The 15,605-nt window shown below is 39.6% G+C and overlaps 1 protein-coding gene across 1 annotated transcript in view; it reads right to left on the bottom strand.

Moving 5' to 3' along the window:
* Positions 1–11,416: 11,416 nt before the first annotated feature.
* VSTM4 (V-set and transmembrane domain containing 4) overlaps positions 11,417–15,605 on the bottom strand; it is a 120,145-nt gene continuing 115,956 nt past the window's right edge. The window contains exon 8 of the mRNA XM_037056676.1: positions 11,417–12,784. Within this exon, the coding sequence (XP_036912571.1) occupies positions 12,659–12,784 (126 nt within the window). The 3' untranslated portion in view covers positions 11,417–12,658. The remainder of the gene's footprint in view (positions 12,785–15,605) is intronic.

A 15,605-nucleotide genomic window follows, 5' to 3' on the forward strand; every position in this document is an offset into this window, starting at 1 on the left:
ACAAAAGACCATCACAGAATAAAAGTGAAAGGATGGAAACAAATTTTCAAAGCAAATGGACAAGAAAAAAAAGCCGGGGTAGCAATTCTAATATCAGGCAAAATAGATTTCAAAAAAAGGGCCATAAAGAGAGACCCAGAAGGTCACTTCATAATACTCAAGGGAAGAATCCACCAAGGAGACATTAACATCGTAAATATATATGCACCCAACATAGGAGCACCCAAATATATAAGGAAAGTCCTAGAGGACTTCAAGAAAGATATTGACAGCAACACAATTATAGTAGGGGAATTTAACACCTCACTGTCAAAACTGGACAGATATTCCAAAAAAATATCAACAAAGATATAGCTGCACTAAGCAACACCCTACATGAAATGGACTTGACTGACATATAGAGCCCTTCATCCCAAAGAAGCTAAATACACATTCTTTTCAAGTGCACATGGAACATTTTCAAAGATAGACCATGTGATCGGACACAAAACGAATCTCAACAAATTCAGGAAAATAGAAATCAGACCAAGCATTTTCTCTGATCACAAGGGACTGAAATTGGAAACCAACCACACAGGAAAAAACCCAAAACACCCAAAAGCATGGAGACTGATTGGTATGCTATTAAACAATGAAGGGGCAAGAATGAAATTAGGGAAGAAATCAAAACGCTTCTGGAAACAAGTGAAAATGAACTCACAACAACCCAAAACTTATGGGACACAGCAAAGGCAGTCCTGAGAGGGAAGTTCATAGCAATACAGGCCAACCTAAAAAGCACAGAAACATTTCAAACAAACAACCTAACCCAATGCCTGCAAGAACTCAAGGAACAACAATAAAGACAGCCCAGAGCAAGTAGAAGGAAGGAAATTAACAAGATCAGAGCAGAATTAAATGACATAGAGACTAAAAGCACAATTCTAAGGATCAATGAATCTAGAAGTTGGTTTTTTGAAAAGATAAACAAAATAGATAAAACTTTAAGTAGGCTCATCAAGAAAAGAAGAGAGAGGACCCAAATAAACACAATCAGAAATGAAAGAGGAGAGATTACAACTGATACCAGAGAAATAGAAGGGATTGTAAGAAATTACTATGCAGAATTGTATGCCAAGAAATTTGAAAATCGCCCTGGCTGGTGTAGCTCAGTGGATTGAGAATGGGCCTTCGAACCACACGATCATGGTTCGATTCCTAGTCAGGGCACATGCCTGGGTTGCGGGCCAGTTCCCAGCAGGGGACTCACGAGAGGCAACCATACATTGATGCTTCTCTCCTTCTCTCCTTCCTTTCCTCTCTAATGATAAATAAATAAAATCTTTAAAAAGAAGAAATTTGAAAACCTAGGTGAAATGGACACATTTCGACAAAAATAGAATCTTCCAAAACTCAATGAAAAAGAAGCAGAAAACCTGAACAGGCCAATAACAGCAGATGAAATTGAAGCAGTAATCAAAAAACTCCCATCACACAAAAGCCCTGGACCAGATGGTTTCACAGGAGAATTCTACTAAGCTTTTAAGGAAGAGTTAACCCCTATTCTTCACAGACTATTCCAAAAAATCCAAAAGGAGGGAAAACTCCCCAATTCTTTTTATGAAGCCAGCATCATCCTAATTCCAAAGCCAGATAGAGACACAACAAAGAAAGAAAACTTCAGGCCAATATTGCTGATGAACATAGACGCTAAAATCCTCAATAAAATACTGGCAAATCACATCCAACAATACATGAAAAAGATCATACACCATGACCAAGTGGGATTCATCCCAGAGATGCAAGGATGGTTCAATATTGGCAATTCAGTAAATGCAATACATCACATAAACAAAAGCAAAGACAAAAACCACATGATCATGTCAATAGATGTGGAAAAAGCCTTTGATAAGGTACAACACCCATTTATGATAAAGATACTCAAAAAATGGGAATAGAGGAAGCATTCCTCCAGATAATAAAGGCCATATATGAAAGACCTACAGCCAACATCATACTCAATGGGAAAAAACTAAAATCCTTTCCACTAAGATCAGGAACATGGCAAGGTTGCCCACTTTCACCACTTCTATTCAATATAGTATTAGAAGTTTTAGCCACAGCGATCAGACAAGAACAGGAAATAAATGGCATTCAAGTTTGAAAGGAGGAAACAAAACTGGCATTGTTTGCAGATGACATAATAGTATACATGGAAAATCCTATAGCCTCTACCAAAAAACTCTGGAATTAATAAATGAATTTGGCAAAACAGCGTATTACAAAGTCAATATCCAGAAATCAAAGGTATTTTTGTATACTAACAATGAAACAGCAGAAGCAGAAGTCAGGAAAAAATCCCATTTGATATATCAAAAACAAAAATAAAATATCTGGGAATAAACCTAACCAAGGAGGTAAAAGATCTGTATGCAGAAAACTACACAACACTCAAGAAAGAAATCAAGGAAGACACAAACAAATGGAAACATATACCATGTTCATGGATTGGAAGAATTAACATCATCACAATGTCCATACTACCCAAAGCAATTTACAGATTCAATGCAATACCTATTAAAGTACCAATGGCATATTTCACAGACATAGAACAAACACTTCCAAAATTTATATGGAACCATAAACGACCCTGAATAGCAGCTGCAATTTTGAGAAAGAAGAACAAAGTAGGAGGGATCACAATACCTGATATCAAACTGTATTACAGGGCACTGTAATCAAAACAGCCTGGTAATGGCATAAAAACAGGCTCATAAACCAATCAACAGTACAGAAAACCTAGAAATAAACCCAACTCTCTACAGTCAATTAATATTCGACAAAGGTGGCAGTAACATAAACTGGGGTAAAGATAGCCTCTTCAACAAATGGTGTTGGGAGAACTGGACAGCTACATGCGAAAAAATGAAACTCGAGCACCAGCTTACACCATACACCAAAATAAATTCAAAATGGATAAAAGACTTAAATATAAGCCATGACACCATTACAGTCCTAGAGGAGAACACTGGCAGAAAAATCTCAGATATTTAATGCAGCAACATTTTTGCTGATTTCCCTAGAGCAAGGAATATAAAGGAAAGAATAAACAAATGGGATCTCATGAAAATAAAAAGCTTCTGTGTGGCTAATGAAAACAGCATTAAAATAAAAAGACAACCAACTATATGGGAAAACATATGTGCCAATGACACCTCAGACAAAGGATTAATCTCCAAAATATACAAAGAACTCACTCGACTCCACTCAAAGAAGACGAGCAACCCAATTAAAAAATGGGCAAAGGACTTGAACAGACATTTCTCCAAGGAGGACTTACAGAGGATCCAGAGACACATGAAAAGATGCTGGATATCACTAGCTATCAGAGAGATGCAAATTAAAACCACAATGACATACCACTTTATACCAGTCAGAATGGCTATGATAAACAAAGAAACAAATAACAAATGTTGGAGAGGGTATGGGGAAAATGGGACTCTGATCCACTGTTGGTGGGATTGCAGACTGGTACAACCATTATGGAAAACAGTATGGAATTTTCTCAGAAAACTAAAATTGGACCTGCCTTTTGACCCAGCAATTCCACTGCTAGGATTTTATCCTAGGAACCCTGAAGCATCAATCCAAAAGAACCTATGCACCCCAATGTTCATAGCAGCACAATTTACAATAGCCAAGACTTGGAAGCAACCTAGGTGCCCGTCAGTAAATGAATGGATGAAAAAACTATGGTATATATACGCAATGGAATTCTATGCAGGAGAAAGAAAAAAGGAGCTCCTAGCTTTTGCAACAGCATGGATGGAACTGGAAAGCATTATGGTGAGTGAAATAAGGCAGGTGTTGAAGGACAAATACCATATGATCTCACCTTTAACAGGAAGGTAAACAACAAAACAAACAAGCAAGCAAAATATAACCAAAGACACTGAAATAGAGAACAGGCTGACAGTGACCAGAGGGGGAGAGAGGAGGGAATTTCAGGGGCAATAGGGGAGGGATTTAGAGGAACATATATAAAGGATACATGGACAACAACTGATAAGGGTAGAAATGGAAGGGAGGCGGGCACGGGGGGTGGGATGAGATGGGAGTAATAGACAGAAAACTGTACTTGAAAAATAATTAAATAAAATTTAAAAATAATTTTAAAAGATTTTATTTTATTTAATTTTAGAGAGATGGGAAGGGAGGGTGAAAGAGAGGGAGAGAAACATCAGTATGTGGTTGCCTCTTGTGCACCCCCTATTGGGGGCCTGGCCTGCAACCATGCAAGTGCCCTGATTGGGAATCGAACCCGTGACCTTTTGTTTTGCAGTCTGGTGCTCAATCCACTGAACCACACCAGCCAGGGCTTGATTTTTTTTAAGTATATTTTATTGATTATTCTGTTACAGTTGTTCCATTTTTTTTGTCCCCTTTATCCCCCTCCACCCTGAAATCTCCTCTCACCAGCATCTTCCCCACCAACCTTAGTTCATATCTGTGGGTTATACATATAATTTCATTGGCCTCTCCATTTTCTATACTATTCTTAACCTCCCCCAGTCTATTTTGTACCTTCCATTTATGCTTCTTACTCCCAGGCCCCTTCCCCTATTCTTCCTTATCCCCCTTCCCAATTATAACCCTCCATGCGATCTCCATTACTGTGATTCTCTTTCCATTCTAGTTCTTTGCTTAGTTTGTGTGTGTGTGTGTGTGTGTGTGTGTGTTTTAAAGTTCAGTTGTTGATACTTGTGAGTTTGTTGTCATTTTACTGTTCATAGTTTTTTTTTAAGATTTTATTTATTTATCCTTAGAGGGAAAGGGAAGAAGAGAAGGAGAGAAATATCAATGTATGGTTGCCTCTCGTGAGTCCCCTGCTGGGAACTGGCCTGCAACCCAGGCATGTTCCCTGACTGGGAATCGAACCGTGATCCTGTGGTTTGCAGGCCTGTGCTCAATCCACTGAGCTACACCAGCCAGGGTGCTTAGTTCTATTTTTTGAGTTTTGATCTGTTCTTTCATTTGGGCTATATTTCTTTGGGCACACCTGTTACATTGTAAGGGGTGGAGCCTTAGATATTCACCAGGACAGGGCAACCCACAGCGCTGAGTTTTGGTGCTATATGTGGTGGAGTGGTCAGAGAGGGAACAATGTCATTTGCTTGACCCTCGGCCCACTTTCAGTCACTCCCCCTGCCACCCACAGGCAAATTGGACCCTTCTAGTGCTAATTCCTGGGTGGGTGGATTTGTGTACATTCTAGGACCCTGTGGGTCTCTCCAATGAACTGTCCTATGAGGCTGGAAGTTTGTTGCACCCATGCATCTCCCACAGGTTTTTCCAGCCAGTGGTGTTGGGGCTTTCTTTTTCTTGTGCTGAAACCCTGGGTTGTGCAGTATGTCCACTGCCCCATTTTCCCTCCCAGTTTATCCACACCCAAATGTGGGGCGGCCCATTCCTCCAGCTGCTACCTTGCCATGTGTCCTCTCTGCTCTGGCTGCCCGTCTGCACCCCTCCTACCAGTCTGAACGAATATGTCTTCTTTAACTCCTTTGTTGTCGGCCTTCCATACAGTTCAATTATCTGGCAGTTCTGGTTATTTTTGTTTTTAAACTTGTTGTTGTGCTTCTTTTGGTTGTGTCAGGGGGCAAAGTGTATCTACTTATGCCTCCATGTTGGCTAGAAGTCTAGTTAGTTTTTTTTTAAATGCACACCAATATTATAGCTGTCATAATACAATCTAACCACATTGTTTCAAATGAAGTTAAAGACAACTAAGAACTACTAGATCAATCTTATGAAATAAACTAAATGAATTTTTTGGCCAACCTAATACTTGCTTGGTGCATAATCTGCTTTTGGCACATGGTATAGAGAACCACCTTACTAACAAATGGAATAAAGGGACAGGGAGAGAGGGAAGAAGATATGATATAAGAGAAACAATAAGATGTGGACCAAGGTTGAATTGGAAAGAGAATGTGTAGGGATATAGAGAAGAGGCAGAAGGAACTAGCTGTGAAGGGGAGGGAAGGAGAGAGGTTCTGTGAAGAAGCATGTGTAGAAACAAGAGAGGTTTTGAAGTTCTAGATGATGGCCTCCAAAGGGTGTTTTCAACTGCAAACAGTTACTGCTGTCCAGGGTTGGCCAAAGAGGGACAGAGGTGGGAGTAGCCTGGGGAGGGGCAAGGAAACAGTGTGTGGCCACTCTGACTGTATCTGTTAACTTACGAAGCCCCAAACCCTGGATGAATTCTCTACTGACAATCAGTCTTGCCAGTCAGATGCTCAAGATGCTGGTCAGTGGTCAAGCCAGCCCTTAACAGGAGTGTGTAAATTAGCAGAGGTCTCCTGTTTATTAACATATCTATAATAAATCATGTATACAGTTACTTGCATAAATTCCCAATCTGTCAAAATCAAGAGAAAAAATAAAAGACAACATAACCAAGCCACCAAGCTCCCTTTCTTGGGGCTGGGAGTGAGGAGAATTGCAAAATTTTAGAAATAGTTTAAGGTAAAAAACTTTGTCTATGCAATGCATCTTGTTGCTCTCTCTGCCATCCATTGGGCATACCTAATGATCCTTTTACTACAGCTCTTCACCTAACTTTGAGTAACCTCAGTTTCCTCATGTTAAAAATAAAGCAATCCCAAATTCTGGTTGTAAGGAATAGCATGAGAATCCCTCTCTGGTTGCTTGCTGTTGAAATTGCACTTACCAGGCAGCCTCTAGTTCTTTGCCCTGAAGTTCTCCAGGTGAGGCTGACAAGGGGCCTAATGCCCTGCTCTCTGGATGTGCTCTCCCACTAGGATGACTGCATCTAGGATGATACTTACAGCCCAGGGAGGCCCCAAACTCTGCCCCTCCAGCATAGTCTTGACTCTCCACCAGGGCTGTACTGAGAGACACACTTCTTGTCAAATGTCTACCCTGACCTTCTCTTCCTTCTGGTTACCAGGGCAATTTGGGATTACTTCCTTTTTGGTTCTTGATGAAACAGACCACAGTAGAAAGTAAGATGGGCCATGAGGTAGGCTGGGGGTGATCACAAGGCATTCAGAACTGCAAAGTCTTCAGAGGGAAGGCTGGGCAGCCCTAATCCTTACCTGAGTCACAGACCAGGCCTGCAAGAGGCCAGCATTCACACAGACAAGAGAAGAGAGGGGATGTAATTTGGGATGCATGGGGAGCCACCAGGCTGGGAGTTGAGAACATGCTCCAGCTGGGCTCTGCCCTATATGATAACCACCCAAGAGAAGGAGATCCCCTCCTATCTCCTTAGTTTCCCTGGCAGTAAACTCACAATCTTCATCATTATGCTCCTAAAGGACCTTGCAATTAGGACCCTGGCAAAGGTCTCTAAAATTTCCATCTTTAGGAAACTGAAGTGAACAGCAAAGTCTCACACACAATACAAACTTTTGCATAACAATTCCTATGTGTTTGTGATTCTGAGGTTCTAATCATACTCAAATAGGAAACAATCACTCCCACCCACCCCACCAGCTAGAAAACTGTAATAAAGGAAACTAGAATGCAGGTTCTTTCAGCAGCAGCCACCACCCCTGCACAGACCAGCTGCTAATGAGTTTTTCTCCCATTTGCTGATGGAGGACACTTGCAATAAAGTTTAATGTGGAAGAACAAGGTGCATTTAACCAAAGCTGTAAACATCTCTAATTCTATTTAAAACTATAGGGTGCAGTACATTAACATTTAACAATCATGCACTAAATTGGTGTGAAGCTAATCGAGCTGTGTTTATTAGAAAGCAGGCACCAAGTCATCTTTTATCAACAATAACAGAAGGAGCAGGAAACTACCCTGGCCACCATCACACCCTGCCCTGTGCATTAATTAAGAGTCTCCTCCAAATCACCACCCTATGGAAAAACACTGATTGCTTTGAAGAAAATATGCTGAGCAGAGCAGCCACAGTTCAGCGCCAAAGCATTCGGCTTGAGCACTTTGGGAACTGTTTTCTCCAGCAAAACAAACTGTTTTTTTAAATGTTAAATGTATAATTAATTCAGGATAAGCAGAGGCTCACCCTCTATTGTACTCAACCTGGCATAGTTCACACTGCTGAGTTCTTCCTCCTTAGAGAAGCTCCCAGACACAGCTTTCTCTGGGCCACTCCACCCTCCTGTCCTTGCTCTTTTGGTCCTCAGGCTCTCCGCCTGCTTCTGAATCTGCCAAAAGGGGACTCTCCACCACGCAGGCCTGGGCACCTTCCCTCCTAACTCTGTGCACCTCTCCCTAGGGATTTTGCTCAGTCAGGGCTTCAGCTGTGACCTATATTCTGAAGGCACCCCCATTTCTCCAGGGGTTCCAGGTCCACATTTCCCAACAGTTTACATCTGTGCCACTCAAAAGTGTGGTCCAGGGACCAGCAGCATTGGTAATCCCTGGGAGGTTGGTAGAAACACAGGCATCCAGGCTCCAGACTTCCTCAACCAAAACTCACTTTAATAAGATACCAGTGATTCATTCACATCCTAAAATTTAGGGAGAACTGGTCTCTCCTACCCATCTGGGCACTCCATTATAGCTCAAATTTAACATGCCCACACTGAAAACAGACCCTTTCTTCAAACCATGGATTTCTTCTCTGTTTTCCATCACAGTGAATAGCTTCTGCCTAGTGTACAGGGTGGGTGTGAGTTGGGGGAGGTCAATGTCCCAACCATGTGGCTGCCCCACCTTATAATAGGCTCCATACGTCCCAGAGCTGACTCCACCTCACCCTGGTCTCCTGGGTCAGGATACTGGGAACACATCATGTTCTATGTGGAAGCCAACATAAATGTTAGGGCCAGGATAAAAAGGCTCCCACCAACATTCCTGTGACAGGGCTGATTTGTTTCTACCTGGTGCCTTCCCCTGATGCAGCCAGAGCTGCTCAGTACTGCCCCAGACTTGCTGCTATCCCTACTCCAAACCTGAGGTCCTTTGTTGGGACAGCATGAGTCCCAAAGGCTGACAGTCTCTCTGCTCATCAAGAAGGTACCTCCAGAGCCCCAAGAGGTCCACTCAGAAAGTGCAGATGTAGCTGGGTTCATGGCTGCAAGTTCAGCTCTTGAATATGATGTAATTGGGCTCCTTGGGTGGTGACACAGTGCAATTCTTTTGCTTCCCCATGCTGAGAAGCTACTTTGATGCAAACTGTATTAGGCAAAAGTCTCTCTGTTGCAACCTGATTAGCTTGAATAAAACCAGGAATTTGGTATTAGGAAAATGGGGTAGATTATTGCCTCAAAAGATTTGAAGGAGAGAAGCGTCTGGGGGATTTCAGGAGCTGAGAGCTAGAACTGTACTTCCAGAACATTCTCCTCCCTGCTTTCAGAATCTCCTTCACTCTCCCAGGCTTCCCACTTGGCAAGGGACATTGCTGTAGCCAGATATGACACGTGGCATCCCAGCTTAGCTGCACACAGTGGAAGATAGTATCTTTCTTCCAGGGATTCTGGTTAGCCAGACTGGGCCTCCTGCATGCTCTAGACCATTTTTGTGGTATGAGCCCAACCCTTTGCCCAGCCTAGGGTGTAGTTATGCATATCATGGCTGAGTGATGAGCAAGCCCATTAGTGTTCTTATCACAAATGAATCTGGGGGCTTATTGATGTGTGTGATGACTACACATTAAAAATATGAAGTGTTCCATGTTATTGTCATTACAACAAGTATTAAGAGACCATAGCTCTGGCTGTTTGTTACTTGCCTTGTAGCTAACAGCATCACAATGCTTTAATGAAGAGGTGATACTAAAAAATCCCCACCCCTTTCCTCACACAACAGATATTTAGTTCAGGGCTTGGGGAAACCTCTTTTTACCTCCTTGCTTTCTATGATGACTCCATGCCACACATGACCTAGGCCAAAATTCACCACCCAATCTGAAAGTATCTGCACTCTGCCTGCAAGAACCAATGCATTCTGAGCAATAGGCTCTTGTTTATTTTAACTTCACTTAAATGCACAAGCAATTGTGCATGTTGAAAACTTCTTTGACATTGTTGTTCTGATAGATGCCTTATAGTCAAAACAAATTGAAGAACTTATCCTAATTTATATTTGCATTATGTTTCTTCTTATGTATCCTTAGAAATGCCATTACATGTTTAGTGGTATATTTGATAGAGAATGAATGAGACCTATTTTTTAATTTACTATGACAATAACATCTAGATTTTTTCACTCCAAAGGAACACTAGGTACAAATCATCCATTGCTTCCAGTTCTGAGCAGAAGCTGCATGTTTTGTTTCTGGCAATAATAGTAGGACAAGTTCTGCTTAGATGTTGCCAACAGCTTCTACAGTTCCCATGTGAAGCATTTTCAGTAGGAGATGGTCTTACAGCTTCCTGTTATACTGTAACAGGGTAGCAATTTCCCCATTGCACACCTTAGTGTGCATTTGTCCAGCTATGGCCAGAGTTTGGAGAAGGCGCTTGAATTGAATTTATCACAATGGCTTGTTTGACCAACTTGCATTTACCAGCCTGTAAAAGCTGTGTTCTTCCTAGTAGGGTATATTAATTTCCATGTGTGATAGTTCTAAGCTCCCACTAAATTTGAGGGGTTTGGGGTGATTTAAATTCCATTCAGTTCTGCAGAAGCCTGGGGGCTTCCCACTCCCTTGCTCTCTCCTACCATCTCCTCTTCACATGTCCCACTTGCCACTCCCACCTAGCACTCCTAGGGCCCCACTAGTCCATATAGGTCTTTGTGCAAATCAGGAAATCACCTTACTCCCTCAAAACATCATATAATCATGTTTTGCTGAAATACTGCCATGAGAAAAATATATGATGCTTATGATAATTATGTTGTGAATGATGTGCTAATCATATATCTTCCTACCTAACAAGATGCTCTGGGAAGTTCCAGTGAGTTCTTCCAAATGGTCTTTCTTACACAAAAGCTGTGTGGTTTAATCACTACCTTTGAAACCTGGCAGAGAGGGAGGGCATGAGATGTTGTTGTAGCCATAGAGAATTACTTTCTCTTTGTAAAGTCAGGGTACTTTTGCTTCTGGAAAATCATTACCTGCTCTCAATTTGGACTCTTTCCAATAAACCACAAAAGAGACTCGCAAGCCATCATGGCTCTTTGGGGGTGTCACTGTAGAACTAAGTTCATTGGGAAATATTTATGTTAAAGTCATTGCAATGAGAGTCTTAAATAGTACAGAAAATTTCATTTTGAAAATGCAAACTGGCTTCAGGATGAATGCTAACATTGTGTCTCTGTGTAGCAATTTAATGTCCCAAATCTTGCAATGTTTATTAACCCATTGTGAAAATTCTATCAGAGGTTAAGCCACCTTTATATGTGTGCGTCTGAGTCAATTAAAGGATAAGAAACTTGACCAAGTTCAAATCACATGATTTTACAGAGGGTCACAACTCACACTTGAGGCTGTGTTTCAATACATACTTTACCACATATACATGGTCCGTTTCAAAAACCAACAAATTCTATAGTGCACTCACACAGAAAGAAGTGTCCTTAACAACACAGTTGACAGGATGGCCTTCTCCAAGAATGGACCTGTCTTCAGTGTGGTCCTGGATATCGTGGGAGTCCACAGAGCAACTCCCCAACATGTGTATCTACCACACATTCCTGCCTGACCCCCGCCAAACCCATCAAAAGTTACATGCAAAGTTGAACTGGGCAAGGCACTTTCCAACAGTAGGGTCCTTAGTATACACTTTTCTAGTGTGGCCTGGACTTCTTACTTTCCTAGCCGGGGGGACCAGGTGAAAAACTCTGCTTTAATATGAGTAGACATTCGATCAGAGTTGGTAATTGTGGAAGAAATGACATACTTCCAAGAGGACCACTTCCTCCAGGGTGTCACTGATGGGAAACTCCCTTGCTCCTCTGGAAAGAGTAAGAACTTCGTAGAGGATATAAGTCTCTATGTTGGTAAAGGTCCATGCTGCCGAAAGGATGGGAGCCCTTAGCATGGCGGTCTATTTGCCCTGTGGTTGTTGGTGATCACGGATGGGGAAATAGGCACTGGGGTTTTCAGAAGCAGCTCATTTCCCATTAGGCCTCAGACTTCCCTATGATGTGCCTCTCTGCCCTTCAATTGCCAGGGTCAGTGCATCTATTTAAAAAAAGAGATGCCATCTTGAGTACAGCTTGTAATAAGCAGTTTACTCTGCTTTCAGTGCCCTAGCAAGTTATCTGATCTTTTCAAAACCAATTAGTACATATCTATCATCTCATGCTTTGGCCTATAATGGCATTTCCTTTAGCTATATACTATGAGCTTGATATCACAGATATGGGAAGAATAGAAGATTAAGATGTAAAAAAAATCCAGGGAAAGAAGATGAAACCATGAAGTCATTTGGCTCAACAGAGAATCTCCTTGGGTGTTATCAGAAACAGAGTCTTTACCCCTCAGGGCTCAGACCCAGAAAACACTTGTTCCAGAAGATTTATTTGTTCAGGGGTTGTGGTCCCTGCTTTTTTGAGAGGAAGAGCCTCGTACCTCTTTAAAGGCACCTGGAATACCATAGGAAAGGGGTTCCCCACCACACAGCGGCACATGTGAAAATACAAAAATAAGGATTTTGTTTCCAAGGTTTCATAAATAACTGGGTGGCAGGTATTAAATAGGACCACGGGAGAGAATGAGGACATGGAGTTACAGCTTGTTCTCCTCAAAGAGGATCTGTGCATAGACAGTGCTGGTAGGGATGCCTCTGGCAGCCTGATGGGGCTTGATCAGCTCCAGCTCAGCATAGGTCAAGTTCTCCTCAGCAATCTTTGGCTGTAAGACAAAACACAACAAAATTCTGGCTGACCACAGGAAGTTTCATATCATACATTTATTCATCAAGCATGCACTTTCATTGCACTTTGGGGATTCAAAGAGGAACAAATGAACAAAAATTTACAAGGAAATATAAAACCTAAATAAAATAATCATATAGATCTCATGTCTCATATAGAACACAATGCCCTGCAAAGAGAACACTGTGACTTGTTTTCAAGTCAACACAGAACACTAACAAAAAAAGTGATTAAACATTAGGTCAAAGAAAACTTTAATTCTGAAAAGTAGAAGTAATATAACTAACATTCTCTGCTCAAAAGGAAAAAAATAAAAGATAGAAACAGAAACAAAAATCTTAGAAATTAATAACAAAACTAGAATTACCATCTAGTAATTTTCTTAAATGACTTAACGTGCATAAAACTAAAATTTAAGAATATCTTCAAAATAATAAAAAAGTTACTAGCCAGGGCCTAAAAAACACAATGTCAGAGAAAAATCATAGACTTAAATATTTACATTAAAAAATATGAATTAAATGGATGAACCCTCCTACAAAATACATGAAAGAAAAGCAGAAAGAAGGACCAAAATTAAAACCAGTCTGTGTGAATCAGAAAACAAAGCAAACAAAAAATTTTATTTATTAGAATTAATAAAAATATCCAAAAGCTTATACTTGGAAAATACCAACAAAATAGATAAACTAAAAAATACTTTAATCAAGATAAAAAGGGAAAGACATAAATAAATAAAATAGGGAATAAGAAAATATAATGTAAATAAAAAAAATTTAAAAACTACCTTTCTCAACTTGTTGCAAAAAAACCCTAAAATACAGAATGAGTAATATTCTAGAAAAATATAAATTAAAAGCATTAACTCCAAAACAATGAGTGTACTAATTATTGTAAAAATAGAAAAAAAAGTGAAAGAAGGAAGAAGAAAGGAAGAAAGAAACAAGAAAGAAAAAATATTGTGAAACACTCTTTCTCAAGAACAACAGGCCCCGGCAGTTTTATACAAAAATTAAAAAAAAAAATTCTTTAAGGAACAAATAATTCCAATGTAATAAAATGATCTGGTGCATTAAAAACAAAAGAAATTCAAATATTTTACAACAATCTCATTTATTGATATAAATTTTAAATAAAATTTACTCAGAAAGAATGAAGAAGTATATTAAAAGCTACATAATCAAGATAAGTTGATTTTATTTCAGGAATGCAAAGATACTTCAATATTAGAAGAATCTATTTAGAATATTCTGCACGTGATCTTAGCCGAAAGGCTGAGAAGCGATTAGAATATTCTAAATTTAGAACCTAAAAAACCTATGTTTAGGTTCTAGGTTTAGGTTTAGAACCTAAATTTAGGTTCTAAATTTAGAATATTCTCTATTTAGAATCAATATTAGAGCAATAGTGATAGATGAAAAAATCATTTTGTTATCTTCATGGATACTTCATGGAAAGGTAACTAATACAATTTTAAAGTATTTTTGTTAAAAAACAATTTTTGAATAAAGTAGTCACAGGTGTGTGTGTACATGTATATATATATTACCATGTTTAAAGAATATTATTGAAATAAATACTTGGTGATCCAACCCTAGTGATATTAAAAATATAAAGTTGCCATCATTAAAATGTGGTCCTGGCAAATGAAAGGATATAACATTAATGGAACTAATGAGCAAGTCTAGAAATGACACCCACCTCATTTCAACAAATGATGGGGGGATATTTGAATAGTCTTTTGAAAAAACATTATATCCCTGTATCAGTCTTTTTACCAGAGAAGTTCCAGATGAATTAAACATTTTAATGTGGAAAATAAATTCATAAAGATGCTAGAAGAATGTGTAAATAGTATCAGCATATGAAATGCCTTTTAAAGCATGATACAAAAATCCAGAAGCAACAGAGAAAAGATATGGACATCTTCATGCTATATACGGCAAAATACCCTCTAAATAAAGTCAAAGAACAATTTAAAAACTGGGGGAAATATTTGTAACATATCAAGGGGCTTTACAATTCAACACAGATATGGCTGACAATCCTTCAAAAAATGAAGCAAAGAATAACAGGACTAGAGAGTTCGCAGGAGAGAAAATACAGGTGACTCTTATGAAATGAGAGTCAACCTCTCTCCTAATAAGAAAATTGTGATTTAAAAATCACACTTATACATCACTTTTTGTTTTTCAGGAGAACAAAGTGATGTTGCCAGAAGGGACAGGGTGAGAGGATGGGTAAATAAAGTGAAGAAAAATAAGAAGTACAAACTTCCAGTTTAAAATAAGGCATGGTGTTGTAATGTACAGCACAGGGAACATAGAACATAATCGATAATTTTGTAATAACTTTGCACATTGACAGATGGTTACCAGACTTATTGTGGTGATTATATTATAAGGAATACAAATATCAAGCCATTATGTTGTACACCTGACACTAATATAATATGGATGCCAACTATACTTTAATAAAATTTTTAAAAAGGTAAAGGGGTAAGCCAAAGAACATATGCATAACGCACAGACACAGACAACAGGGTGGTGATGGCCAGAGGAAAGGGGGGGTCAGGGCGGTGGCAAAGAGGGGTAAAATGGGGATGCCTGTAATAGTGTAAACAATAAAAATAAAATAAATAATAAATTGCTAAAAGAAGACAGTTTCTTTCTACTTGCTAAATAGAAAGAAACAGGTCCTATTGTATACTGTTGGTGAAAATATTCATTGGTATAAGCAAGACTCTGGAAACACTTGCATTAACATCAACAGAAGACTGGTGTGTCCCTACAATGGAG

Source organism: Sturnira hondurensis, unplaced genomic scaffold, assembly GCF_014824575.4.
Source record: "Sturnira hondurensis isolate 20B ecotype Veracruz unplaced genomic scaffold, ASM1482457v3 Scaffold0009125, whole genome shotgun sequence".
Lineage (NCBI taxonomy): Eukaryota > Metazoa > Chordata > Mammalia > Chiroptera > Phyllostomidae > Sturnira > Sturnira hondurensis.